This window comes from Thermothelomyces thermophilus, chromosome 2 (assembly GCF_000226095.1).
Source record: "Thermothelomyces thermophilus ATCC 42464 chromosome 2, complete sequence".
NCBI lineage: Eukaryota > Fungi > Ascomycota > Sordariomycetes > Sordariales > Chaetomiaceae > Thermothelomyces > Thermothelomyces thermophilus.
The window spans coordinates 4,932,600-4,957,470 of NC_016473.1; the positions used below are offsets into that span (position 1 = coordinate 4,932,600).

Below are 24,871 nucleotides of genomic sequence, written 5' to 3' on the forward strand. Positions count from 1 at the left end.
TTCGCTCTCCCAACAAGTTCCCAAGGAAAAAAAAGTTGTTAGACAGTCTCTATTCAGTACCCCGTCCAATACCCCAAGTCAATTCTCAGCCACACGCAGAGCCCTGTCCATGCTAGTCTGCAGGGGCCCCTACCTTTAGCGCGTGTGCTCTGCTTGTGCAGCAACCTAACCGCCGCCATGAACTTCGCAACAAGTCAATCACCCGCGCCGAACCCGCTGCATCCCGCCCAAACAGCCACCCTGTCAGCCTCTTCCTGTCTGCAACAACACCGGCCTCTACAGTACACGCCGAGAACAACACGACAGGATTCGCAGCAGCAGTAGCGGCAGTAGCAGCGGCAGCAACAACAACATCTCGTCGCCATGAACGGCATCAATGGCGGCAACATGCCAGGGGGCATGGTCCCCTTTCCCGCCCCGGCCGGCCACCAGGCCGAACTCAACTACATCTACGGTATGGTTGAGGAACTGAGTCGCCAGCTGGCCGAGAACCAGCGCACTCTCGAGGAAGTCGTCGCCAGCGTCGGCCGCGTGCGCAACCGCGCGAGGGCACACTCGCTGAGCAACGAGGAGCTGGTTAACTCAGCAAGTGACGAAGTCAAGGGCAAGTCACAAACACGTCTGCATCCCTTTTTCTTTCCCTTATTTGTACTTTTTCATTTTCCCCCCCTCTCTCTCTCTCCCTCTCTCCCTCTCTCTCTTTCCCTCTCTTTCTCCATCGCTGCCTGAGTCAACACGAACACGCAGCGTACTAACGAGTGGACGCCGTGTTGTGAGGAGCAACAACAACAGCCCAGGAAGCCAACCTCGACACGCTCATCTCGATCCTCTCGGAAGCCCTCGAGAAGGCCAAGTTCTCGCGCGACGCCAACGCGGCCCTCCTCAACCAGTACGCCTCGGCGCTCTCGACCATGCTCAAGCAGTTCCACGAATACAAGGCCAGGCACGTCGCCGACGTGGCCGCCTGGCACCGCAGCTACCGGGCGCAGCTGGCCGAGGCGCGGGCCGAGAACTGCCGGCTGCGCGAGCAGATCTGGGAGATGCAGGCGCGCGCCGGCCGCGCCAACGAGGCGCTGCGCCGGTTCCGCGGCCGCTACGACGACGACGCCGCCCGCTGGGACCGCCGCGTCGACGCCAAGGCCGTCCGCCAGGAGCTGCGCTTCTGGAAGCGCATGGCCATGCCCCACCTGCCCGACGACGACCCCTACTGGAGCGACGACGACGACCTGGTCGACGTGGCCGAGAAGAGGCGCCAGGAGGAGATGAACCGGCTGGTCGCCGAGCAGCAGCTCGCCGCCGCCGCCGCCGCCGAGCTGGGCGATATCGTCGGCGGCGGACCCGAGGACGCCGAGGTGCCCCCCGAGGTGCCCTCCGCACCCGGCGCGAGCATGGGCGGTGTGCCCATGCAGAGGGAGGAATCGGGTTCTGTGATGCTTCCGATCCCGCCGCCGAGGCCGTCCAGCGTCGCAAGCAGTACAGGATCGTCAGGGCAGTGACGGTCAAGAGAATTTTTTAATTTTTTTTTTTTTTTTTTGCTTTCTTCTTGACCTCTTCTCGCTTCTCGATTTGTTTGCGCCTGCAGAACGGGGAGTTTCTCTTTGTGGGTATGTAGGGTATATCTATGGTGCATAGTATTGGAGTATTGGGTGGCTATGGGCGGAGGATACGGCGTTGGAGTGCACAGTTTGCTGAACCTTTCGCATGATATCCGGATACGTATAATGAGACAGCTTCGGTCTGCAGAAACCGAGATATGGGCAACGACATTTCTGCACTCCTTGTGATTGATGTAGTGGATGGCTTTTTTTTGTCTCTTTCCTCTTCACATATATAGGTGTTGTGATACACCAATCCCAAGAGCGTCCAGGTCTGAGATGAAGGGTAGCGAGTATTATTTCTGATACTCGAACAACATGAAGCAGTACAGTACCAGAAGTGTGCCGTTTGTCTCGTACAGCTCCTCGAGCAGGAGTAAACACTCATTTCGATCATCGCTTGTGTGCTCCACAAGACTATCTTGCTTACTCTCAACGTTTCGACATCCTACCCGAAGTACATGCTGTAAGAAGTCAGGTTGCCTATCTCCAACACACGAGATTTCTGGCAGGTATACATTTTACGACCAGTCCATTTCCGGACAGATTGATTAAATTATGCACAGTCCTCTTCTCCCCCCCTTTTTCATCCCTTCTTTCTTTACACTCAATCGTGTTAAATCAATCAATGGTACATCCCGCCCCTGGTACATACTTGGTCAATCCTCCACCGCCGTCTCGGCAGCATCAGCGGCAGCAGCAGCAGCAGCAGCAGAAGCAACAGCACTCCCATCACTGTCACCACCTCCCTCGCTCTCCCCTTCAACCTTGACATTAGCCCGAGCCATCTCCTGGCTCTCCACAAACCGGTCCCAATGGGCCGGGTCGGCCTCCCGCAGGCGGGTTAGTATCTCCTCTCTCCTCTCCTTGAACACCGCCACCACGCCCTTCTCTCTGACCTCGGCCTTGAGCGCCTCGTCGCCTCCCAGCTCCTCCTCCAGCAGCTCGTGCAGGAGCCGCGCATGGTTGGGGTCGGCGCCCACCATCTCAACGCCCGACGCCAGCAGGGCGTAGTGTTCGGACCGCGAAAGGCCCGGATCGTCCGGGGAGGCAACGGCGGTGCGGAACTTGTGCCCAGCCCGGAGGATACGGCCTTCTTCGTGCGCCAGGGCTTTTGAGTTAAGAGAGAGGGTCGAGTTGGAGCGAGAAAGGCAGGGGCTTCTGATAGCGGTGGGTGGCTCCTCCTCGTCCGAGGCGGCGCCGGCCGTGGCTGTAGCTGGGGTAGCGCTCCTGCTGGGGCTTTCTGCGTCAGACAGCGGACTCGGCTTGTCTTCGGCATCCTCGTCTTCCCTGTCCGGTATGTCAATTGCGCTGTCGATTGAGTTGGACAAGCGCGTGTCGGGGAATTCGTCTTCAAAGCGCTTGATTATGCCGTTTAGAGTATTGGACAGGAACATGAGGCGATCTGTGACCAGGTTAGCGGTGACACCGTCTCCAGGCTTGGCTCAATGTAAAAAGAACATACGATAGGTGTGGCTGTCATTGGCATTGGCCCGGGCCTTGTCAATGGCGGGCTGCAGCCGGAGCCTGATCTTCCTAGCACTCAGCAACAGGTGCTTGGAAGCCTCCTTGGCCTTCCCACCGCTGGGCACAGCCCGCCCAGGTTGGACCACACCGTTCTCGGCGTCCTGAATGAACTCGCCCGATTGCCGCCGCGATTCATCCCCGCGGTTCTTCAGGCAGCATGCCAGCGCTCTGACGACGCCTGTGCCCCCAATCACGTAATCTTCGTCCGGCGCGGCATCCACATCGGCGTCCATGTCCGTCGACGCCATCACGTCGTGCCCGACCAGCCGTTGCAGAACGTCTGGGTACTCGGGATCGGGCTTGGCGAGCATCTCCGCTTGCGCCTCGGCTGCCGTCGCGGTCGCTACCTCCATGTTGCGCAGGCAGTACGCCACGACCTGCTTCGCCATGGCCTTGACAAGGTCGCTCGACTGCTCGCTGGGCACCTCAATGTCAATAGACACCAAGCTTGTAGAGACTCGAGCAGCCGCCAGAAGCGACGCAAAGAGCGCGCAAGCCTCCTCCTGCTTCTCTTCCGACGTGGCATTCTTCGCGAGCTCAACCAGCTGCGGATTCTCCACGAAGCTGATGTGGGCAAGGCCGGCGACCTCGGGAACGATCTCGGTAATGGCAATGACCTGTTCGGGTGTCATGGCGCAGTCTGCGAGGTGGATGCGTTTCAGACATTGCATCTTGGGCAGATACCTATGAAGCCGAGTCAGCCCAAGTAGCAGTACAAAGGAATATCGAGCGACATGAACCTACCTTCGCAGCACACCCACCGCGCTCGGATCTGAGTCGAACAGTTCGTGGTTATGCGACAGATCGATGAACCGAAGGTGCTTCAACCTTACCAGAGCCGGTAGCAACTTGCACAGCGAGGGCGGCGCCAGGTTGCAGTCAGCCAGGCTCAGCGCCCAAAGAGGACAGTTCTCTGCCGCAAGGGCATCAGCCAGGGTCTCGAGTCCGTCCCTCAGATCGTTCCCGCCCAAGTCGAGGCCCTCGCAGAGCCCAGTCTTGAGGAATCTCGCAACATGCTCGAGACCAGAGGCATCGATATCATTATTGGCGAGACCAAGCCGTTTGACGCCACAACGGATAAGGCCATCGATGATCACCCCTAACTGCTCGGCTCTGATGCCTGTCTGGCCGAGACCGAGCAGATTGAGCGTCGAGCCCCCGAGCCGCTCCCCCAGCGACTTCGACAGCAGATGGCACAGGTCTTGCGGCTGTCCCGGTGTTGGCGTCGCACTGCCATTCACTGCCCCGGATGCCGGGGATGATTGGTGTGGGAACTGTATTCCCGATAGGTCCAGGCTCTTCAGCGTCCGGCAGAGGTAGATGAACAAGCAAATATGCTTCCACCCCTCCAGGCCAATCTTGTTGTTCTTGAGGACGAGCCGTTCCACCATCCCGCCCTGCTCAGTCAGGCCATCCAGACCTCCAAGCGGTCTCCGCCGCCTTCCTCTAGGTTTCTTCGCCGCGAGGAGACCGGCGAGAATCACGCGGAGCCCCTCGTCAGTCAGGCCGCAGTTCTCGAGGATTACCTCCCGTACAGGTACGACGGCGAGATAATCGCCCAACGTAATGAGATCAGTCAACTGCATCCAGTAGCCGGTGAGGTCAAGTTTCTCCACCACGCCGGGCTCGGTCGAGCAATTGGCTGGATCCATGAGCTGTTCTGTAATCTTCTTGAGGATGGGCGTCTCCCTGAGCTGGCAACACCGGCGATATATCCTGACCGGATTGGTGGTGGGCAAGCTCTGCGTCTTGGGTGTGCCGGGCCGGGCCGTTGTGCCACTCGAGGATGAGTCGCTGTCGTAATGGAGTTCCTTGGGGATCGTGCCATTGTCTTCGGCTTGTCTCCGCCTCTGCTCCTTTCTGGCTTTCCGCTCCTCCTCGCTCTTCTTCTTCTTCTCCTTCTTCTTATCAGATGGCATGGGCTTTCCGGGCGCGCCGTCTGCAGCCGGCTTTGGCGGACTGCCGGGCTCGATACCTTCTTTTAGCGGCTCCCTTGGAACTTCTTCGCCCGTGGCTTTGATCTCGCCTCCCGCCTCTTTCTGGGTCTCGACCGCTTTGGGGTGCTTCAGCGCCTCGCCCTCAGCCCTTTCCTTCATCTTCTTTTTCTGCTCCTTGTTCGCCTTGCTCCCTTTCCTAGCATCCGCTTCGTCCGCGTACTTGGGCATAGGAGCGATTTCCACATCGACGCAGAAAGAGACTCTCCGGAGCTTGGACTGGTTCAACCCGCTGATGCTGCAGCGCTCCCGGTAGCGATCGACGTTCAGCACGCGCCTCTCCACCAATCCGTGATTGTGAGCCTTGAAGTTCGGGCTGAAAGTGCCGCTGGACGATGACAACCGCCGAAGCACATGGAACAGACCAGTCTGTGACGACTTTGGGGGGGCCGGGGTGTAGGGGCCTTCGCCCTCTGGTATTGAAGCATGCTGGAGGACGGCGTTTTTCGCCGGAGAGGCCCTGGGAACCGACAACTCGGCGGGTTTTGGCGACGCCGTGTTTGCTTGCGGAGGACTCTGATGGGCAGTTCCGCCTCCTGACGTGAACTTAGACGAGATATTGGAGAACCACGAGTTTCGCCGCTGGGGCGGGGGTGTAAGCGGGGTTCGCTTTTCGTCCGAGGTGCCCCGCGACGAGTTCGATCGAGTGAGCGTGGGCGGCTTCGCTGGTTCTACAGGTTTGTCATTGTCGACTGCGCGCGTCGTGGGAGAAGAGTCGGGGGCGGGGCTCGGTGCTGGAGAGTCGTGGGCTGAGTTCGAGAGCGATCTTCGACGCGATGTTGCGTTCCTCGCAGCCTTGTCTAGAAGTTTACAACCTGAATCAGCCAAGCACTTACAAAGCGCCAGGGGTCCTGCACTGCCGTCTCCTGTCCCATGCCAAGCGCAAGAGCTTCTGCAGAGGGTGGCTCGAAGTTGGCTCGCAAACCTTTTGGATTTCCGTGGGTCATCCAGCTAACATCCAGGCTTTGAGCGTCCTCCATCTTGCCCTTGCCGCTCTACAGATCGCTGACGGGAGAGGGTTTATGGGTGAAAATATCACCACAAATAAAGCCGTCGAGCTCAGTGGTTCGGTTTGTTCGAGCCACCCGCAAATCTGCGGTTGATCGCGCGATGCGGCGGGACGCTTGAGATCGGCCAAGAATAGGGAGAGCCAAGCCCACGAGTATTCGATCCGGGCGCTCTCTGCCGTCCGCTGGCGCGAAGGCTAAAGCGAGGTACGAACGGTGTGCTCTTCGTAAACGGAGCTCTGTCACTGGGGCCAGACGCTGGAACTGTAGACATCCATGGCCTCGGTCAAGCTGAACTCAATGGACGTTTGCTCGGTGTCCTGGTTTCGGCGGGCGATAGGTAGGGGATATCAATCGAGGACGACGGGCAGATTCCTCGCGTGACTCTTGCAGTCGTTTGGATGCACAGTGTGCTGGTGTGTGCCGTGAACTGGCTTTTGTATACTTGGGCGCCTTCCTGGTCTGGTTCGTCTAACGGAGCGGCTGAAGGGAAGGCCTAGTCGCCGCGGTCGGATAACGTAAGATAGATATTGGACCTTTGGCGACCTGAGGCAGGAAGGTGGTCACGCAGCGGTAGCGTAGTTTTGGCAGGGTAGCTGCTGCTTCGCGGGGAAATGGAGGTCTGTGGCAAACTTCAAGAGGGCCAAGGTCTGGACCCCAACCGCGTTATGAATAGTGCGTCGCAGCGAGAGGTATTAAAAAAGTAATAATACATCATCTCGGAACGGCTCCAGCGGACTTGGCCAAAAAGCGATTATCTCATGGCTCCAACTTGGCGATTAGAGTCCGGAGATTCAAGGGTCTCAAAGCGCGACGCCCGCGAACCGGCGGCGGCTGAAAGTGGGCACTTCTTTACCCACTGCTTGGTAGCTCTCTTGTATGTATGTATGTACGGACGTAACCCGTAAGTAATCCATATGGACTGCGGCCTCCCTTAACCCCCCGAAACTACAGAGCACAGAGACACTCATGGCGGGGAAGACGTCCTAACTGTGTCCTCCGAGCATCCAAATGGCACACGGCGTTTCTTACCTGTCTGTGTATGTGTATGGACTTACACAAGATCAAGGGTGCCCGGGCTCTGTACGAATACATACAAACACACATAATCCGTACAGCTAACTAAGTAGGACATTGCGGAGCCGTTCAGCGGCGACCCTCGCCCCACCTAGGTGGAGAAGAAATTTCGAAGCATTACGGAGTACGGAGTAGAACGCACCATACTAGGCCGACACCAAAGACACATAGCACAAGAGGATCTGCATAGCTACTAAATTGTGCAACTACCAGGCATCTACCCTTCCAATAAGTGATGGTAACCTGGAACTGCTTGTGCGAGAGAAAGGGTGGCGCGGAGGTGGGAGTGGAAGCACAGGGGATTGAGGGTTTCGGGCTCAGTCGGCTCGGTCACCTGGCAGCAATTCCACATTTCGGGAGGTCGGAGCCTGGCAAGTGGAAGGGCTTCACCTTCCAGACATAGAGCCGTGGCAAAAGCGCTGTTTGCCGAAGGCAATTTCCGTTCTCTGAATGCAGTCACTTACACAGTAGGTTGTCCTCGTCGTGCTGATCTACTATAGCAGCGCTTCCAGGTTCTCTGTGTCCGCATGACCTCATTCATCACTGGTCGATAACAAAAGATGTTGCCCCTAACCAACTAACAACCGAGATTTGACAAGATAGTTTCAGACGACCCATACGCTACGTTGCATACACCGTAGGCCACCAACAAAGCCGACGAGTTTGCACCATTCTATCTCGCAACCCGCAGGCGAATGAAGCCAGCCAGCTTCAATTATTACAAGCGACCGGCCGAACCCACGTCCATAAAGAACGACGTCGAAATAAGTGCTGAGCAGACGGTAGCACGTAACAGATCACCGGCTCATAGCGGCGCTCTACGCGTCATGCCTCTCCCGAGACCACCATGCAAATTGGAGGGGAACAGATTGACTGGGCATGCTCTGGAGTTGATTGGCATTTTCTTTTGGTGAACCGTGGTCATTTACCCCCATGTACCCGCGCCCAATGCGTGAACTCCTAAAGAACAAGCAGTCATGAGCCCAGACGATGCAACCAATCCCTAGCAAACAACCATCTACTCCTCCCGAAGCTCGGCAATGCGAGCCTGGACGCGAGCCTTGCGCTCGGCGTTGGTGAGCTTCTTCTGCTTGTACTTGAGCGACTCCTGCTTCCACTCCTCCTTGCTCTTCTTGGGCGCGTCGCTCTCGTACTTCTTGAAGGGGTCCGCGCGGATGGCGGCGTGGGCCTCGCTGTAGAGCTCCTCCAGCGAGTCTGGCTCGATCTCGTCCTCGATGTACTTGACGAACTGGCTCTTGTAGCGCTCCTCGTCGTCGTCGGCGAGCGTCTCCATGTACTCGGCGACGTGGCCGCCGAAGATGTACTTCTTGAGGATCTCGGGGTCGAGCTCCTCGGTCTCAATGTCGTAACCGGGGAAGCGGTTCTCCGAGTGAGGGATAAAGATGCCGCCGTCCGAAGCGCCCTTCATGACGCCGAAGACACGGGCACCGGTCGAGGTGCGGGCAAGACCAACATCGAGGATGGCCTTGAAGGGGCGGCGCTCACCGTCGTCCGTCTCAGCGGCCTCGGTGAGGGTGTACTCTCCATTGGGCTCCTCAACGCCGGTGAAGGTCTTGTCCAGGCCGAGCTTGGTGAGGACACGGCGCGCGAGGAGCAGGCCGGTGGCGTAACCAGCAGCCCAGTTGGTCAGACCGTGGTGGATGCCATAGGCGCGGAGCTCGTGCGAGTAGGCGGCGGCGAAGACCTTGTCGCCGTTGATCTCAGACGTGACGATCTGGGTGATGATGTCGCGGTTGGTGAAGCGGACAACCAGGCGGTACTTGGGCGCGCCGTACTTGTTCTTGGCCTGGGTGATCAGGCGCTTGCGGGCATAGTAGTCGGTCTTTCCCTGCCTCCTGCGCTTGTACTTGGTCTGGAAGCGGCTGCGGACAGTCAGTAAACGGGCCCTGTTTTCTTTATTTTCTCTTGGGCACGGCATGGAGGAGGAGCCAACTCACCTGTAGTACGCGCTGTTCTTGACCAGCTTGTGGAAGGCCTGGTTGTCGCAATTCCCCGAGTCAGCAATTTGCGCTTCAGAAATTCTCCCCCGTCCGAAGCATCTTGCATTGACTCTCCAACATCATCGGGGTACAATCGCCGGAAGCGGCCTGCGTCTTAACTCACCATTTTGACTGCTTGTTGGTGGGCGATGCGTTCTCTGGCAGGTCGACACACGGGTTGCAAGATCGAGAACGAAATTCGCGACAGCAATATTTCGTGCGCCAAATTTCACCCCACAGCCCTAAGTTGGGATTTGGGGTGGGGGACGAAAGGCGGTCAGTGCCAGGGTTGGCGACGAGTGGGTCCCCTCTCATTCATTCCTCTTGCCGGGTCGACCACCCCTCCTAAAACCAAAGGCGGGAGCCGAGCCGAGGTTCTCGTTCCCCACCCACCGGCGCGCTACAACTTCCGGGGCCGGTATCTTTAACACGGGCGGGACTCCGGTCGGAGTTAACAGTTTCTCGCAGCAATGACTTACCTGGTCGTTATCTCCCAGTCTTGCGTTCGCGGAGTCACATAGCGGGGCGATGCTCTCTGAGTCAGAGTTTCCCGTCGAAGTCATTCTCGAGGCGATCGACAACATGGTACAGCCCAAGGAGATCCGGCCGAAGGTCATCCTCTTTGACATCGGCGGTGTCTGTGTGAGTACCCAGCTATCGGATCCACATGGTTTCCTTTCTCATCCATTCTCGCGGCTTGCAGGTTGTCTCGCCTTTCCAGTCGATCCTCGACTACGAGCTCAGCCTGGGCATCCCTCCGGGTTGGATCAACTACTCCATCTCGCGCACTGCACCGTCGGGCTTCTGGCACCGGCTCGAGACGGGCAGCATCCCCATGGACGCCGCCTTCTTTGAGGGGTTCAACCGCGACCTGCACGACCAGGCCCGGTGGGAGACCTTCTACCGCGCCCAGCAGGCCCGCAACCCGTCCCTGCCCAAGGAGATCCCACCCCTCCCCAAGATCGACGGCGAGTGGCTCTTTTTCGACATGATGGCGGCAGCGCGCTCCCCGGACCCCTGGATGTACCCAGCCCTCAAGGCCCTCAAGGCCAGTGGCAAGTACATCGTGGCCGCGCTCAGCAACACCGTCATTTTCCCGCCGGAGCACGAGTACTCGCGGGTCGACTTCTTCGACGACCCCATCCGCAGCCAATTTGACGTCTTTGTGTCATCAGCGCATGTGGGCATGAGGAAGCCGGACCCGCGGATCTACCAGCTCACTCTGCAGAGGGTGAACGAGTTTGCCAAGGCCAATGCCGACACGGAGAGGGGGCGGGCCTTGGGCTGGTCGGAAGGGGTGAAGGCGGAGGAGATTGTGTTTCTGGATGACATTGGGGAGAACCTCAAAGCGGCCAAGGCTGCCGGGTTTAGAACCATCAAAGTACCGCTCGGGCGGGCGTACGAGGCGGTGGAAGAGCTAGAGAAGGTGACAGGATTGGTTCTGGCGGGTGACCACCCCAAGGTGCCTATCAAGCCTAACTACAAAGGGAGCAAGGCGAAGATTTGAAATCTACTCTGTACCCAAGCCCTCAAAGAAATATACACCTGAACCCCGATTCATGAGTTGCATGTTGCATTGCTCGCCATTGCCGGTCCTCTCGCCCACTAGAACCCTTGAACAAGCTCCACCGGAACATAGCTACACCTACCTGAGAACAGAGTTGGGCAAATCCACGATTCATTTACTCTTTATGGGGTCTATGCCAATCTTGAATGAGATGGGACATTGGTTACCACGCACCTCCCAGATGGCTCTAAGCAACAGTGAGGCATATAAGTTTTGTTTTGACATGGTCATAGACAGGTGAAAAGACACACAGCATCATCATCATGTTCATAGCCCTCCTTTCCCATCTCTCCTACCTAGGAGGAACATTATCAAGACCTCGTAAGCCAAGCACAAGATAAACCCTTCTCAGTAACGCCTCAAACGGCCACAGAAAGCCGGCTCGCGACACAACAACAGAGAGAGAGAGAAAGAAAAGGGAAAAAGAACAAAGATAATTCAACTAAGCGGAAACGACCGCCGACCTGCCACCCCTTCCCCTTGCACCGGCGCCAACCCCCCTCCTTTGCTGCTGGGCACCCGCTCCCGGCCTCGCAAGCGTGTACTTGGCAAAGGCCCTGGCGAGAGCCTTCTTGCAGCTGACCTTTTGGCTGCCGATGAAGCTCTCGACTGTGACGGCAATGGCGCGGTCAATGTCCTGCGAGGAGCAGTACTCGGAGAGCCGCATGCGGCAAAACGCCTCGGCGATGCGGATGATGGCCTCGAGGTGACGCACCTGTGCGTCACGCACTCCGGTTAGTATGAAGTAGGTGACGCGATGAGAAGGGAGGCCGGGGGTTGGGAGGAGGAGGAGGGAGGGAGGGAGGGGAGGATAAAAACGTACGGTAATGGGATACGCGCCCGTGGCCAGGCTCTCGCGGCGCATGTCGGCAAACAAGCGCGCAACCTTCTCCTCGTCCATGTGGTACAGCTTGGGGAAGCAGCGCTCACGGGCGTAGAGGATGTACTTGCGCAGAAGCTCCTGCGGGATCTCCCCTTCCTTGTTGTTATTCTTGTCGGCACTGTTTTGCGTCTCCCCGTGCGAGTCGGGCTCGACCTCCATGGACTGGCCGCCGGCCGCTGTCGCCTGGGTCTGACCGTTAGTCAGAGGGTGGCTGCGGCTGTGCGAGTCGACAATAAAACGAGCTAAGCGCTCGTCCTCCTCCGGCTCGACTGTGTCGCGGACGACACAGAGAATGTCGAAACGTGAAAGAATGGGCTCTGTGAGCTCGACGTTGGCCGAAAACGGGATGGTCGAATTGTAGCGACCGCCGATGGGGTTGGCGGCGGCGATGATTCCGCAGCGAGCCTGGAGGGTCGTGACGATGCCGGCCTTGGAGATGGAGATGGTTTGCTGCTCCATGGCCTCGTGAATCGAGGTGCGGTCCTGGTCATTCATCTTGTCGAACTCGTCGATCAAGCAGGTGCCCTTGTCGGCGAGCACCAGGGCGCCGCCCTCGAGCGTCCACTCGCTAGTCAGCGGGTCTCGCCGGACACTAGCCGTGAGACCGACGGCGCTGGCACCCTGACCGGTGGCGAAGACGGCCCGGTGAGCCGTCTTCTCGACGTATTTGAGGATTTGCGACTTGGCAGTGCCGGGATCGCCGAGAAGCAGCACGTTGATGTCGCCCCTGATGTGGTGAGCGCCCTTGGTGTTCTTAGCCACGCCGCCGAACAACGACAGGGCCACCGCCGTCTTGATGTCGGTGTGCCCGTAGATGCTCGGGGCGATGGAATTGATGATCTTGTCGACGATATGGGGGTCCTTGGACAGCTGGCGGATTTTGTGCTCGTCCTCTTCGGTCATGCGGAAACCGGCAAGTTGATCGTGGGACTTGACGATGTTGTTGGCCTCGAGGATGGTAGCAAAGACGGGGAAGCCGTTACGGTTGTTGAGTTGAGCGTCGTAGTTGTTGCGGTAGATACCCGTCACCTCGATCTCCTCGCCGGGTTTGGCCTTGTCGATGAGATCCCAGAGCAGGATGACCTCGCGGTGCCGGGGAAGACGGCCGGCGGGGACTGTGCCCGGAGACTCCTGGAGGGTGAGCTTCTGGTAGTTGCGGTACACCGTCTTCTCCGAGTTAAGGGTGAAGGGGCCGCGGGACTGGCAGCTTTGGCAGTACGTGATCTTGACTTCCACGTTCGACTCCTGCTGGAAAGGGCCGAGGGTGACGCCGCACTTGGTGCAGTCGAACTTGACGTACTTGAGCTGAGGGAAGACACCCGTACGCCTTGTCACGACACCGCTAACCCGGACGAGGCAGTTCAGGTGTGACTGGCGAAGCTGGCGAAGGGTGTAATGTACAGGGAGATCAAAGATGCGCACGTGGATCTCGGAGTGGATACGCTCGTAGTCGGGGTAGTGCAGCAGGACGACGTCCATGGCGACTTCGTCAAACAGCTTGAGAATCTCGGCCGGGGCGTTGGCGAGGAAATAGGCCAGGATGGCCTTGGACGAGGAGAGGTGTTCGTAAGACACCTCGAGAGACTCGGCATTGATCTCGCCGAGCGTGCGGATGCGGTTGCCATAGACGGAGGAGCCGCTGTCGTCTGTGTACTCTGTGAGGAAGGCTTTGAACTCTCTCTTGATGGTCCGCTGCACGGCTGGCTGGGCCACCCAGTCGGTCAAGCTAGACGCTTTGACGTCGTGCAGAGCCTCGAGCGAGAGCTCCTCGTCCATGATGTCGGCATCCATGTCCTCATCGGGGTCCTCATCGTACCGGTGCCTGCGCCGGCGGGGCTGAGCAGTGAGGTCGATGTCGCGGTCATCATCCTCGCCCGGAAGAAAGGCGGCGGGGATGCGCTGTCTTCGGGCGACTTCGCGATCTCTCCGGTTGAGCTGAGCCTCGAGACGGCGCCGCTCTCCGAGGTCCATGGCATCATACTCGCCCTCGTCGTCAATGTCGACGGCCTCGTAGCCATCGTCAGGCCGTTCGCGGTAATCACGCTCGAAACCCTCACGGAACAGATCGACATCGTCCTCGGCCATCTCGTCGAGGTCGTCGATGTCGTCTTGGATCTCGACGTCCTCCTCAATGTCGTCGTCGTCGTCGTCACCGCCATGTGCAATGTTGAAGGCGGGTGGGGACGACGGCATGATGGGGCTCGACGCAGCACCGATCGAGGAAGCGGCATCATCACCGTTAGTGCGAGCACGCTTTCGGCCGGCCCTGCTGGGCGGTATGCCTCGATTCGCCGAGGAAGGGTGTTCGCGGAGCGGGGAACTGAACTTGTTAGAACACATGTGATTTTCTAATTGTCTATTTCTTCTTCCTGCAACTTCGTCTACAGGACAGCGAGAAGGCAAACATACCTCATCTTGCCAGGATTTGAGGGGTGCTGATGCAAATCTCTGGCGGCCGTAGTTTTTGGGAGGGGGGTTGGATGTTGTGGTGGTTGCAAAACGAGGAACACTACGGAGTATAGCGGGAGTTTTCGGTGGAGGGACGCAAGGGCGCGCGAGTTGGGCAACAAGCGCTTACTGCCTCTGGCAGCTTTTCGCGTCGGTCAACGCGCTTTCGCGACAACGCTAAGCCTAATCTAGCTGATCGCGTAAAGTGCTTGCTTGCGAGTCGGGCGTGGAAAGGTGGGCCTGTTCTTGCGATAAGATAATAAACTTGTAGGTATCAATCCGCAGCGTGTGCATTAATAAATCAATGCGTAAGCCGCTGCGTCGCGCCTCCCAGCAGCAGCATTCCATGCCCAGCAATTGAGCAGCCCATCTTCGTCCAATTTACCGTGGTACACATTATACGCCTTTGAACAGGCGAACCGCACTTCTTCTTTCTTTATTGCCATATGTGCTCGAGTTATCCCCAGACGGATTCAGAATCGATGGTGCCTCTGCAATCCTGAAAGAGATATTAGTTCTTCGTCCCGGCAACTGACCATGGATCCTTCCAATTCTCAATCCTCTGCCGACGCGCCTGTCGCGCGCACCAAGGCGCGCACCGAAAGCCTGTCGCAGAAGTCGGACGACTCGCAGACTGCTGCCGAGTACGCCTCTAAATCGATGAAAGTAGCAACAGGTGTCTGACATGTCTTCAGCTTCCTCCGGGATCAGATGCAGCTCGAGGCCGAGGCCCGCGAAGCCTTGCCTTACGTACGTTTCCTCCTCCAACTTCTTTCCGCCTCGGTCTCAGTGTAACACGCTCCAGAGCATCGAACATTGCACCAAGCCCCTGGGCCCTCTCCGACAAAGCGTCTTCGCCTGCTTAACCTGCAACCCCCCGCCTGCGAACCCCTCGGATCCTTACAACAACCCGGCGGGCGTTTGCTATGCCTGCTCCGTCCAATGCCACGGCGAGCACGCCCTGGTCGAGATCTTCACCAAGCGGAATTTCACTTGCGACTGCGGCACCACGCGCTTCCCCAAAACCAGCCCGTGCAACCTGCGCATCAACCCAGAAACAAACACCAAGGGCGGGGTCCACTCAGAGGAGCCCAGTCCCAACAACAAGTACAACCAAAACTTTCGAAACCGATTCTGCGGTTGCGAGTGCGATTACGATCCGTTTCAGCAAAAGGGTACCATGTTCCAGTGCTTGGGGCTGGGAACCCACGAGACGGGCGGCTGCGGCGAGGACTGGTGGCACCCCGGTTGCGTGGTTGGCCTGGGCCCAAAGTGGTATGAGAATATGGCGACAGAGAAGGTGAAGCCGGAGGCCAAGGACACAGATGGTCCGCTTCCTACGACCACGGAGGATGCCCAGACTGCGGACCGGAACGGTGCCGCAACGGGCGACGAGGCGGAGGAGGAAGACGACGACCCCCCACCTCCGCCGGGCTTTCCAGCCGAGGATGAGTTCGAAAGCTTCCTCTGCTACAAATGCGTCGAGGCCCACCCTTGGATCAAGCGATACGCCGGCAACCCCGGTTTCCTAGCGCCCGTCTACTTCAAGCAAGGGGGGGAGGCGGGTCAGGAGGAACCCACCCCGGCTGCCGCTCCGGCGGCCACCAATGGCGATCTGAACCGCGACTCCAAGAAGCGCAAAGCCGAGGACGGCGACGCCGAGTCTCAAACATCAAAGCGCCCCAAGAGTGAAGTCGATACGGCCGAGCCCGCAGGAGCAGCTGCATCCACCACCCCAACATCCTCCACCACAACCCCAACCGACGCCAATACCGACGCCAAATCGGACGCCAAAAGGGAAGCGACCCCGACCTGCAAGCTCGCCTCCCTTCCCCCGCCACCCCAGACCGACACCCCCTTCTCCCTCTTCCTCACCTCCGACTTCCGCGACCACCTCTGCCACTGCGCCTCCTGCTTCCCCCTCCTGGCGCCGCACCCGCAGCTGCTCGAGGAGGAAGAGACGTACGAGCCGCCCGTCTCGGAGGACGGCGACGGCGACGGCGACGGCGCCGGCGGCGGGTCGCAGGGGGCGGACGGCGGCTCGACCAGCAACGGCGGCGGCAGCCTCTACGACCGCGGCGAGTCGGCCCTGCGCAACATCGACCGCGTGCGCGCCATCGAGGGCGTCATGGCCTACCAGCACCTCAAGGACAAGCTCATGCCCTTCTTCCAGCAGTTCGCCGAGAGCAAGCAGGTCATCAGCGCCGAGGACGTCAAGGAGTACTTTGCCAAGCTGAGGGGCGATGACCAAGCCATCAGGGAGGCCGGGGAGAGGGTCGGGAGGGAAGGCGGTGGCGGTGGCAGTGGCAGCGGTGATGATGGTGGTGGTGGTGGCGCTGGGGGGGAAGATACGAGGAGGGAGCAGAGCGGGTATTGAAGCTTGGTTGTGCGATGAAACTTGGCTTTCGTTTATCTTGTTCGCTTTCTTTTTAGCTTGGCTCGGGTTGGATTCGGTCCCGTTCTGGGTTCGGGAAACTGCGTTTGCTTGCGGGCCGCGTTCGGATGAAGGAGGTGAGGGCGTCTGCGTCTGGCTATTGTTGTCTCTCACCGCATACGATTTGCTGGTTACTCTGGGGCGGAACTTATCTTCTTGATGATGACGATGATGATGATGATGGTGCTCTGGAGCTCACAATTGTGTCTGTGTATGTATGTATGATCACATCTGAACGAGCTTGTCATCCAGGGCAGTATTCTTCTACCCCCCGCCAGAAGACATGAATGCCTGCATCTGTCGTTTACTCCGTCGTCGCTAGGAAATATTGACTTGCCATGTGCAGATTTTCACGGCAGGTCTCGAGTGTAGGACACTCGGATGTGATTTAACCCTCGTCCCTTTATTCACTATCCCCCTTTTCTTTCCCAAAAGCAATGACACTCGGCAGAGCATAGATTCGGGTTCCGACGGTACTCCAAACAACAAGAACATTGACACCCATAGTCTATCAAGAACCCGGGGCCGGTAAAGTTGAATGACAAGGGACAAACTACACCACACACACCGGGCAGAAATATCTTAACGTATACGGAGGAACTCTATTCTTTCAATCAGTCAATCTCCCAACCCTTCCCTCCCCATTCTCGATATCGCCAACCCATGCCTCCTCCTATTTAGGAGTATCTGCAATGCAAGTTCATGAATGTACTATGCCAGACATTTCCCGTTCCTCCAGCGCCTATGCAAATGCGACAAAGGAAAGAAAATGAAAAACAAAGACGTAAAAAGTGAAGAAAAGAAGACATCATCCGTTACCCGGCGGGAGAGAGGAGAAAAAGAGAAAGTAACACAAGATGCGATCCGGGCTGTATATGATTGTTTAGGGGGGAAGAAAAAGGAAGACAGGGCCAACGGAATCAGGAACCATTCCTGCCCGAGAGCGGAGAGTCGTCTGAATGACAAAAACCGGAAGACGACGCCTCACTGAACTGATGCCATACATATAATATATATATATCCCCCGCCCCGCCGGTTCACCTCCATTCATGAGCATGGAGGCGCCGTGCATTCAAGACAAAAATCAATGTTTCTTATATTTCTGTACCATGTAAGTCAGTTATATAACCACAGCCACACCAAGACGCAGACAATAGGGGAGAACGAGAAAAGAACGAAAGAAAAGAAAAAAAACTTACAGCTTCAACTCTCCTCCGGTTCATTGGATCCAACGAATTGGTCGCCCCCAGGAGGGTCTGTCCAATCGCCTTGGTGGCACCGATGGCTGGCCGTAGGATGATGGTCGGCGCCTTCTTGAGCACCGCTTTCGCAGCTCCCTGAGCGCTCTGGCTGTCCATGACCTCGGTGGGCACGGCGATGATGGCGTCCCGCGCGACCGACAGGTCCCGCGCCAGGCTGGCATACGCGCCGCGCACGCCCTGGACGATGCCGAGCGGCTGGTCCGCGTACAGGCTGATCTTCCGGTTGACCTCCTCCTCGTACTCGTCCTCGTCCCAGTCGTCCCCGAGGGCGGCGGCGACCGCGGCAGCAGAGCCGCCGCCCTCGCCGGCCTGGCTCGGCGCGAGCAGCCCCTCGGCGCCCTGCAGGGCGTACTGAGTGCCGATGGCGAGCTTGGCGCCGAGTTTGACAACCTCGGTGCCGGTCGTCTTGGCGAAGGCGGTGGCGCCTTTCTTGAGGCTGCGCACGATCCGGCCGTCCTTGCGGTACTCGCGGATGGGGATCTCGATGAGGTCCCGGAAGCCGGAGCCCGCATTGACGAGGGAGCGCACGGGCGCGAGGCCGGCAAGAACGCCGGGTAGCTGGTGACGCTTGACGTCAGCTGTCCAGATGTCGTTGAGCTGCTCGCCGAGCCGATCGAAACCGGAGACGCCGTAGAGGATTACGCGGCGCAGAACCAGGCGGGCGTCTTCCAGGATCATGAAGTTCATAAACTCGGTCGTCTTGCCCGAGCGCAGGCCGGCGTAGTCGACCCGCTTTGGCTTGAAGTCGAGCTTGACCGGGATGTTGTTGACCACGATCCGCTGGATGAACGGAACGTCGCCCGGGGACGCGTGCACCGGCGCCGACTCGTCCCGGAAGGTAAAGAACCTGGTGATGAAATCGAGGGCGTCCTGGTCGACGTGCAACCTCAGAGGCAGGATGTTGACGCTAATGACCAGCTCCGTCGCCGGCGTGTCGACCGGCCTTGTGGTGATGACCTCGGCGTGAACCATGCTCGCCCCCATCTCTCGCTCGCCGGCATCGATGTCATACATGGCAAACTTCTTCCACGTCGATTCGGGGACGTGGTCAAAAACATCAACGTCCCGGAGTCGAACGTCGAGCGAGCTGAGCGTCTCCCCGGAGCCCGGGGGGAACATGACAAAGTCCACGTTCACGCCTTTGAGCTCAAACGTGATCTTGTGGCGCTTGCTTCGGTTCAGTTTCAGGCTCTTTGACCTGCGGTGCTGCCCGGCGGCGCGGAGCGTCGTGGTCGTCACGGCCGAGGTCGCAACCGAGTCGGTATCGCCGAAATCTTGCAAGCCGTGGTTGATGGCCTGGGTCAGCTCTCTGGGGTCACGGTTCGCCGGGATGCCAATGTAGATGGAGTTGAAGAGGCAGTCGCCGATGACCGTCTCGTCCTCGTCGAGCAGCTCCTGGTCGTAGGCGCCCCTCCGGTCCGCCCGGGCCCGTCGCTCGTGTGCCCTGGCCTCCACCTCCTGAACGGCCTTGGCAATCACCTCGCGTGTGCGCGTCCAATCGTAGCCATCGAACAGGTGCCAGATGATGTGCACATCGCGAACGCAGACCTTCAGCGGACTACGCTGGAGCTTAAGATCGGTATGCTGGTCGTACCGGTTCGCCTTGGAATCCCAGCGATGCGCGGTGCCGCGGACGACCGGGCCTCCCGCAAAGTAGTCGTCCTGGATGGAGAGATCCCCGGTGCTGTATTCGAGAGTACTGCTGTTGTTCGCCTTGTCGAGGCTGGTTGTACTTAGTAAGACTCCATCTGTGGTGTCCTCGGTCTTTGTACCGCCTTCTTCAAGCATCATCGACCGAGATGTGGCATCGAACAGCTCTTCTTGGACGGCCGCCCCCTCGTCGTAGTACTGCGAGTCGAGGTTAAGCGGGCTTTCGCTTGGTCCGCCGTCGAAGTCAGAGTCGCCATCGGCTCCGCCGCCAAGCTCCTGGGCTAGGTCAAAGTCTTTGTCGAAGTCGTATTCGCCTTCGGCTCGCCCAAATGCCTCGGCCCTGATCGAGGCCAACAGGTCCTGGACGGGGACCACAGATGTGCGGTATTTGATCTCTTTACTCGGGGGCGTGGGCGGCGTTAGCGCGTTGGCCAATGCAATGAGCGTCTGGGTCGAATCTGCGCAGGTTTCGAGGACCAGCAGATCATCACGGACCTCGACCTCCAGCTGCGTGCCGCCCTCCTCCTCCTTGGAAGCCGTCACGGTCGCTTTCGCCGAGGAGATTTGGCAGATATTGACGTATCCTCGTGCGCACAGCTCGGTCACCTGCGGAGAAGGAGCCGCTTGCGGACGTCGTGTGGAGGCGAAAGGGACCCCAGGCGCGTCGAGAATGGAGGTATCGTCGATCAGCAGGACAGCGGCCCGCTTCATGCTTGTTACCGCAGTGACCGTGTCATGCTTGCCCGGCGTCAGCTCCAGGTGAGCATCAGTGAGCACGACTGTCAGCTTAGAAGGCAGCGCGAGCGGGTTGAGGCCGACAAGACAGTCGCGGAAAGCGATATCCACTTTCAGCGGCCTCGAGGGCTCGGCCTGGCCCAATGACGGAACCGAACCAGAGGGTGCTCTCTTGATGGCGGTGTGGGCTTGCTCCCCCAGGTTCGCCACGGACGCGGCCAGGCCGACCTCGAAATCCTCTGGCGTAGCATCCTCGGAGAGATCCAAAATGTCCATGATTGTGGGCACCCGATACTCTAGGACCAAGCCCAGCAACTTGATCTTGAGGACCGGCTCCATATCGTCGACCAGCCTCATCATGAAGACCGGTGGCGTTGGAGAGCTGCCGGTCGCCGGCGCTGGAGAAGTCGTCACGAGCTCTTCGATCTTGTTTCTCGTGACCGTAATTTGGCCCAAGGCAACGGCAACAAGCTGAGGGGTCGAGATATGCGCGATCTCGAGATCCGAGAGCGATGCCTGAACGACACCGAACCGGCCGCCGACATCAACACGACACTCGGTCTTCTTGACGTGGCACAGTGTTAAAAGTCCCGGCCGGTCATCTTCGGGAAGGTACTTCGCAACGGTTCCGAGCTTAGCGAGGTCGTCAACGAGACCCGGGAGGCAGGCGAGCTGCTGCAGCCTCTCCGCATCGAGCCTGACGCTACCCACGGTCAAGGAAAGCACCGGACCTTTCCTTCGTTGCCTCAGGAGCGTGTCGACCATGATCTCGTCCTCATCTTCATCAAACTTGATCTTGGAAGGGGTGATGAGCTCGAGTAACCTCTCGAGATCTCTGCTTCGAGGCAGCGTCACAAACTCGGCCCTGGTGTCCAAGATCTCGGTCACGACAGGCGCTTCGGCTCTGGCGTTCTTGAGGTATGGTCCCGACAGTCGTATCCGGCTGAGGTGAACGCCGACGGCCCCTTCTCTACTGACCATCTTCAGGGCGCTGGAATTCAGCAGCGCACTGCACTCTTTCCCAACAACGTCAACGCGGAGGCCATTGATACGCAAGTCAACCTTATTCTCCTTGGTAGCGGCCCGGCCACTGGGGTTGCCCGGCTCGTCGAACCGGACACCCCTGGGTTTCTGGGCCGAACCTTTGCCGGTTCTTGACGTGCTCGATGTGACGGAGGTTCCCATATTCAAGAAACTGCTGAGCCCGCCAAACCAGCTGAAGGTCTCGTCGAGTCTCTGAAGGTCCAGCTTGACGTGGAGGGGCAGTGTGTTGATCTCGATACGCGAGACCTGAGACCCCAGAGTGGCCTTGACTGAGATATCATGCCCGGCGGAAGGGAACGTGTTCGCCATGGACTCAAACATCAGGACGGACCGATCAAACGAGATGACGTCGGCGTCCGCATAACCGAATACGAGCTTCTCGAGGCTCAAGTTCAACTCCGTATCCAGACCGGCCTTGGACAGCGAACCGGCAAGATTCACAAGCTGAGCTTGGAGCAACACATCGGAGCTCAAGTCTGCTGTCCGCCCTTCGAAAAGCCTCCGAGGTACGTCGGCAACGCCTGCGAGCTTTTCCAGGAACAGAACGGACAGCCGTTCGACCGTCAACCTGACGTCGGGGGTATCTCTCGGGGTCGGTTCCGCGCCGGCAGAGGCGCCAGCATCCTGTGACTCGCTCTGTAACGCCTCGAGAAGTCGGGAGACAACCATGGCCAGGAGAAACCCGATCGAAGCATCGAACCGTATCTCTACGGGCCTCAGGATGATCTCGATGGACGAATCGAGGGGAGCTTCCCGAGGGGGAGGCTCGTTGACCGGCGTGAGTTTCGGACTCGCAGCGGTCGAGGAATGAATTGAGAACGCCCCCGGGATATTTGGAGATATCGACTTGGCGAGGTCGGGAGCACTGACGTCGGTGTCCTTCTGGCGGGAGGGAAGGTAGACTGAGATCGAGCTGAGGGATAGAATCTCCTTAACCAGGCGAGTCGGCCCTCGGGGAGTCGGGATATCGTCCTGGGGTGGTTCGGGCTCCTGTGGCTCAGGGTCCCGGCTGTGCAGATTGGGGTCTTCCCTCTCCTCGTGTTGAGGAGACGGTTCTTGTGGCGCAGGGGATCGTTCGGGCTTTTGCTCGTCTTCATTCGTCTGTTCGGGTGTTTCTGCGGAGGACACAGGCACAGGCACAGGCGCGGCGTCGGGTTCGTCCGAGTCTTCTGAAGCGTCCCAGCCCCCTGGCATACCGGTGCGCAGTCTCTGGGACTCGGCTTGGGAGAAGGCGCTCATATACATGCTCTCGGCTTCCTCGTGGCTGTAAATGTGCGACTCTGCCAGGTCGTCGGACGCGGCCGAACCGCTTGACTTCATACTTGCGGTACCGGAATGAACCGAAGCGGCAGGAGAAGGATGGTCGGAGGGCGGGAACCGCCGAGGCGGGCGAAGATCCGGTTCTGACCGCACATCCCGCTCAAAATCCGACCACAGTGGGCGCGATGATTCGAAAATTGTTGATTGCGCAGCATGCTCGGTGATAGTGGGCGGAGGTGAGCCCCGGTAGATGGATGCTCTCGGCGTGGATAGGGGTGACGTTGGTTCGGCGGTCTGACCAGCGCCGCTAGCTTCCCCCATATCGTACGGGATGTTGAAGGCGGCCTCGCTATCGTGCAACGGGGAACGGCTCTGCGAGAAGTCATCGGAGCCTGCCATGGAACCGGCCACTGAATCGGCCCCAACAGTCTGAGCGGCTCCGCGAGGAGGGAACTCGGGCGGGTGAGCGACAACGGGCGAGCGTGAGGCAACGGGGGAGGGCATCGACGGGGACGGAACTAGCGAGGAGAAGACGTTGGCTTCGGTAATCAAAGCGGCTCGGATATTGTCTAGCAGGATATGGCGCTTGCCCTCCTTGTGGAGGATTGCAGGAGACTCGTTGGGCAATTGCCTAGTCGAAGTCACGCCTTCGACGTCAAGCTTATCCACAAAGAGCTGAAAAGTGACGAGCTCCGGCGTTGGGGAGCTGTGATCTACGGGCACTTCGACGTCGACCTGGAACGTAACGCTCTGTACATGGACCTGGATCCTATCCACAATGCCCTGGAGGAAGTCGGTCAAGAAGGCGGGTAGCGAGAGGGGCTGACCTGTGCCGACCGCCGAGTCGTCGTCACTCCCCGACTCGCTCGCGGCCATCGAAGCACCGAGATCCTGGCTTTCAGCGGCGAGCGCTTCTTCCAGCTCCTTCTTTTCCGCCACTGGCTGGGTCTCCAAGAACGACTGCGCGAGATCCGCAGCCGTCGGCACGACTTCGGCGGCGGCGATTTCGGCGTCCCTGCCTTTCCTGCGCTTCGCATTGTGCTGGTCGCCCGGATCCTCTTGTCGGGATGCCACCTTGAGGCGGATGTCCACGCCGTCCACTTCGGCCGTGATGGGGCTGGTGTAGAAATCCATGGGGATCGTGACTCGAAGGACGAGCACTTTGGCCTTCTGGAGCGAGAAGGCGTGGGGCAGCCCCAACAGCCCTTCGAGCTTCTGCGAGAGATCGTGTCAGCCGTACGATGGTTTCCAAGACCACCTCCCCGTCCGGGGACAACAACATACCTGAACCACCAGCCCGACATCTCGGAACTCCAGGACCGTATTCCGACCCAGAGCAAAGTCGAGGTTCTCGAGATCGAGGGCTTGCGTATCGAGGAGGTCCAGGCGAGAGAGGGCGAAGCGGAGCAGTTGCTTCGCCATCGAGGAGCTGCGGAAGGACTGGAAGAAGGACGCCATGATGGGCCGTCGGCGATAGAGGAACTGTCGCTGTTGGAATTATATCGGGATATCGCGAGACGGGAGCTATCTATCGACGTGGGGCAGACGTTCAAGCGGTGGGGGTGGTGTGGGATTCGCAGACGTCGGCAACCGAGCAAAGCTAGAGAGAGGGGGCGACCGTGCGAATCAAGATGTCCAGCGACGAGTTCACGGCGTTGTTTGGTTGATTCGTCCACCGAAGGTTGAGCAAGGAGGACGGAGAAAAGCGGCTGCAAAGGTCATGTTGAGGTGGGCGTCGTCATCTCGCAGAAGTCGGTACCCAGTTCCCCAAGTGGTTCTCGGATGGCGACAATGGCGAATGGTGCAGGCGAGGAAGTAATGATGGCACGCCTAGGTACATACGAGGGAAGGAAGACAAAGCCTATGTTACCAGAACACAGGGCGGTGAGGAGAACGGACCCAACGGAAAAGGTTGTGGTCGCGTCGTGCAATGAAAAGCAGGAGTCGACCAGCAGCAACAACCGGGCGACGCGAGGTAGAGGTAGAAACCGGTAGTTACCTTAGGTTAGCAGGGTGCAGGGCGCAGCCCAGGGCAACCCGTGACGATTGCGTCGACCGCCGCTCACTTGAGCTTGGTGTTGGGCAGGGATCCAAGCAGAAGTGGATGGGGCCTTATCGTTAAGTGGGCGTATCAAGTAACTAAGGCATGTGGTGCACAGGTGGCACGGAGGGGCGAGGGGAAGTTCCCATGCTCCCATCTGGGGCAAGCTTGACAGGGGTAATTGAGCCCCGCTCCGAACGCAGCACAACGCTGTCCTCGGTACATACTATGTATGTACATACATCACTAGTTAGTTACATACTTGTAAGGAGGACTGTGGCAGGACGGCTCTTGCCTCCAGCCCAAACCTCCCTTGTGTGTGTGTGCGCTTGTGAAACTCCGAAAAA

The 24,871-nt window shown here is 58.7% G+C and overlaps 7 protein-coding genes across 7 annotated transcripts; 3 read left to right on the forward strand and 4 right to left on the reverse strand.

The window, feature by feature from the left end:
* The first annotated feature begins 152 nt into the window (after positions 1 to 152).
* On the forward strand, positions 153 to 1,531 carry MYCTH_2302767 (uncharacterized protein). Its single transcript, XM_003662239.1, has 2 exons — positions 153 to 604; positions 793 to 1,531. The coding sequence occupies exons 1-2, from the start codon at positions 364 to 366 to the stop codon at positions 1,494 to 1,496; spliced, it is 945 nt and encodes a 314-aa protein (XP_003662287.1). The 5' UTR covers positions 153 to 363; the 3' UTR covers positions 1,497 to 1,531.
* A 471-nt stretch (positions 1,532 to 2,002) lies between these two features.
* On the reverse strand, positions 2,003 to 6,935 carry MYCTH_2302768 (uncharacterized protein). Its single transcript, XM_003662240.1, has 4 exons — positions 6,042 to 6,935; positions 3,867 to 5,916; positions 3,061 to 3,806; positions 2,003 to 3,000 (listed from the first exon to the last, which is right to left on the reverse strand). The coding sequence occupies exons 1-4, from the start codon at positions 6,094 to 6,096 to the stop codon at positions 2,255 to 2,257; spliced, it is 3,597 nt and encodes a 1,198-aa protein (XP_003662288.1). The 5' UTR covers positions 6,097 to 6,935; the 3' UTR covers positions 2,003 to 2,254.
* An 850-nt stretch (positions 6,936 to 7,785) lies between these two features.
* On the reverse strand, positions 7,786 to 9,378 carry MYCTH_78218 (uncharacterized protein). Its single transcript, XM_003662241.1, has 3 exons — positions 9,325 to 9,378; positions 9,159 to 9,196; positions 7,786 to 9,083 (listed from the first exon to the last, which is right to left on the reverse strand). Exons 1-3 carry the CDS (start codon positions 9,325 to 9,327, stop codon positions 8,219 to 8,221), a joined length of 906 nt encoding a protein of 301 aa, XP_003662289.1. The 5' UTR covers positions 9,328 to 9,378; the 3' UTR covers positions 7,786 to 8,218.
* Positions 9,379 to 9,568: 190 nt separating this feature from the next.
* Positions 9,569 to 10,785, forward strand: MYCTH_2302773 (uncharacterized protein). The gene has a single exon (XM_003662242.1). The coding sequence runs from the start codon at positions 9,868 to 9,870 to the stop codon at positions 10,705 to 10,707; it is 840 nt and encodes a 279-aa protein (XP_003662290.1). The 5' UTR covers positions 9,569 to 9,867; the 3' UTR covers positions 10,708 to 10,785.
* Positions 10,786 to 11,108: 323 nt separating this feature from the next.
* MYCTH_2302775 (uncharacterized protein) lies at positions 11,109 to 14,163 on the reverse strand. Its single transcript, XM_003662243.1, has 3 exons — positions 14,060 to 14,163; positions 11,591 to 13,970; positions 11,109 to 11,482 (listed from the first exon to the last, which is right to left on the reverse strand). The coding sequence occupies exons 1-3, from the start codon at positions 14,062 to 14,064 to the stop codon at positions 11,210 to 11,212; spliced, it is 2,658 nt and encodes an 885-aa protein (XP_003662291.1). The 5' UTR covers positions 14,065 to 14,163; the 3' UTR covers positions 11,109 to 11,209.
* Positions 14,164 to 14,418: 255 nt separating this feature from the next.
* On the forward strand, positions 14,419 to 16,930 carry MYCTH_2302776 (uncharacterized protein). Its single transcript, XM_003662244.1, has 3 exons — positions 14,419 to 14,742; positions 14,794 to 14,848; positions 14,904 to 16,930. Exons 1-3 carry the CDS (start codon positions 14,636 to 14,638, stop codon positions 16,473 to 16,475), a joined length of 1,734 nt encoding a protein of 577 aa, XP_003662292.1. The 5' UTR covers positions 14,419 to 14,635; the 3' UTR covers positions 16,476 to 16,930.
* Positions 16,931 to 17,569: 639 nt separating this feature from the next.
* On the reverse strand, positions 17,570 to 24,103 carry MYCTH_2302779 (uncharacterized protein). Its single transcript, XM_003662245.1, has 3 exons — positions 23,768 to 24,103; positions 17,732 to 23,698; positions 17,570 to 17,634 (listed from the first exon to the last, which is right to left on the reverse strand). Exons 1-3 carry the CDS (start codon positions 23,939 to 23,941, stop codon positions 17,617 to 17,619), a joined length of 6,159 nt encoding a protein of 2,052 aa, XP_003662293.1. The 5' UTR covers positions 23,942 to 24,103; the 3' UTR covers positions 17,570 to 17,616.
* Between the last annotated feature and the right edge of the window lie 768 nt (positions 24,104 to 24,871).

What these genes read in the sequence shown, in the direction of transcription:
- MYCTH_78218 (XM_003662241.1), bottom strand. An exon ending in AAGAACAGCGCGTACTACAG is followed by an intron (nt 9,084 to 9,158) that starts GTGAGTTGGCTC and finishes GACTGTCCGCAG; the next exon opens with CCGCTTCCAGACCAAGTACA.
- MYCTH_2302768 (XM_003662240.1), bottom strand. Translation starts at nt 6,096, where the DNA reads ATGGAGGACGCTCAAAGCCTGGATGTTAGCTGGATGACCCACGGAAAT. An exon ending in GACCCACGGAAATCCAAAAG is followed by an intron (nt 5,917 to 6,041) that starts GTTTGCGAGCCA and finishes GTAAACTTCTAG; the next exon opens with ACAAGGCTGCGAGGAACGCA. An exon ending in GCGGTGGGTGTGCTGCGAAG is followed by an intron (nt 3,807 to 3,866) that starts GTAGGTTCATGT and finishes TCGGCTTCATAG; the next exon opens with GTATCTGCCCAAGATGCAAT.
- MYCTH_2302775 (XM_003662243.1), bottom strand. An exon ending in CGGGCGCGTATCCCATTACC is followed by an intron (nt 11,483 to 11,590) that starts GTACGTTTTTAT and finishes CGTGACGCACAG; the next exon opens with GTGCGTCACCTCGAGGCCAT.
- MYCTH_2302779 (XM_003662245.1), bottom strand. Translation starts at nt 23,941, where the DNA reads ATGGCGTCCTTCTTCCAGTCCTTCCGCAGCTCCTCGATGGCGAAGCAA. An exon ending in ATGTCGGGCTGGTGGTTCAG is followed by an intron (nt 23,699 to 23,767) that starts GTATGTTGTTGT and finishes GATCTCTCGCAG; the next exon opens with AAGCTCGAAGGGCTGTTGGG.
- MYCTH_2302776 (XM_003662244.1), top strand. Translation starts at nt 14,636, where the DNA reads ATGGATCCTTCCAATTCTCAATCCTCTGCCGACGCGCCTGTCGCGCGC. An exon ending in GACTCGCAGACTGCTGCCGA is followed by an intron (nt 14,743 to 14,793) that starts GTACGCCTCTAA and finishes ACATGTCTTCAG; the next exon opens with CTTCCTCCGGGATCAGATGC. An exon ending in CCCGCGAAGCCTTGCCTTAC is followed by an intron (nt 14,849 to 14,903) that starts GTACGTTTCCTC and finishes AACACGCTCCAG; the next exon opens with AGCATCGAACATTGCACCAA.
- MYCTH_2302767 (XM_003662239.1), top strand. Translation starts at nt 364, where the DNA reads ATGAACGGCATCAATGGCGGCAACATGCCAGGGGGCATGGTCCCCTTT. An exon ending in AGCAAGTGACGAAGTCAAGG is followed by an intron (nt 605 to 792) that starts GCAAGTCACAAA and finishes CAACAACAACAG; the next exon opens with CCCAGGAAGCCAACCTCGAC.
- MYCTH_2302773 (XM_003662242.1), top strand. Translation starts at nt 9,868, where the DNA reads ATGGTTTCCTTTCTCATCCATTCTCGCGGCTTGCAGGTTGTCTCGCCT.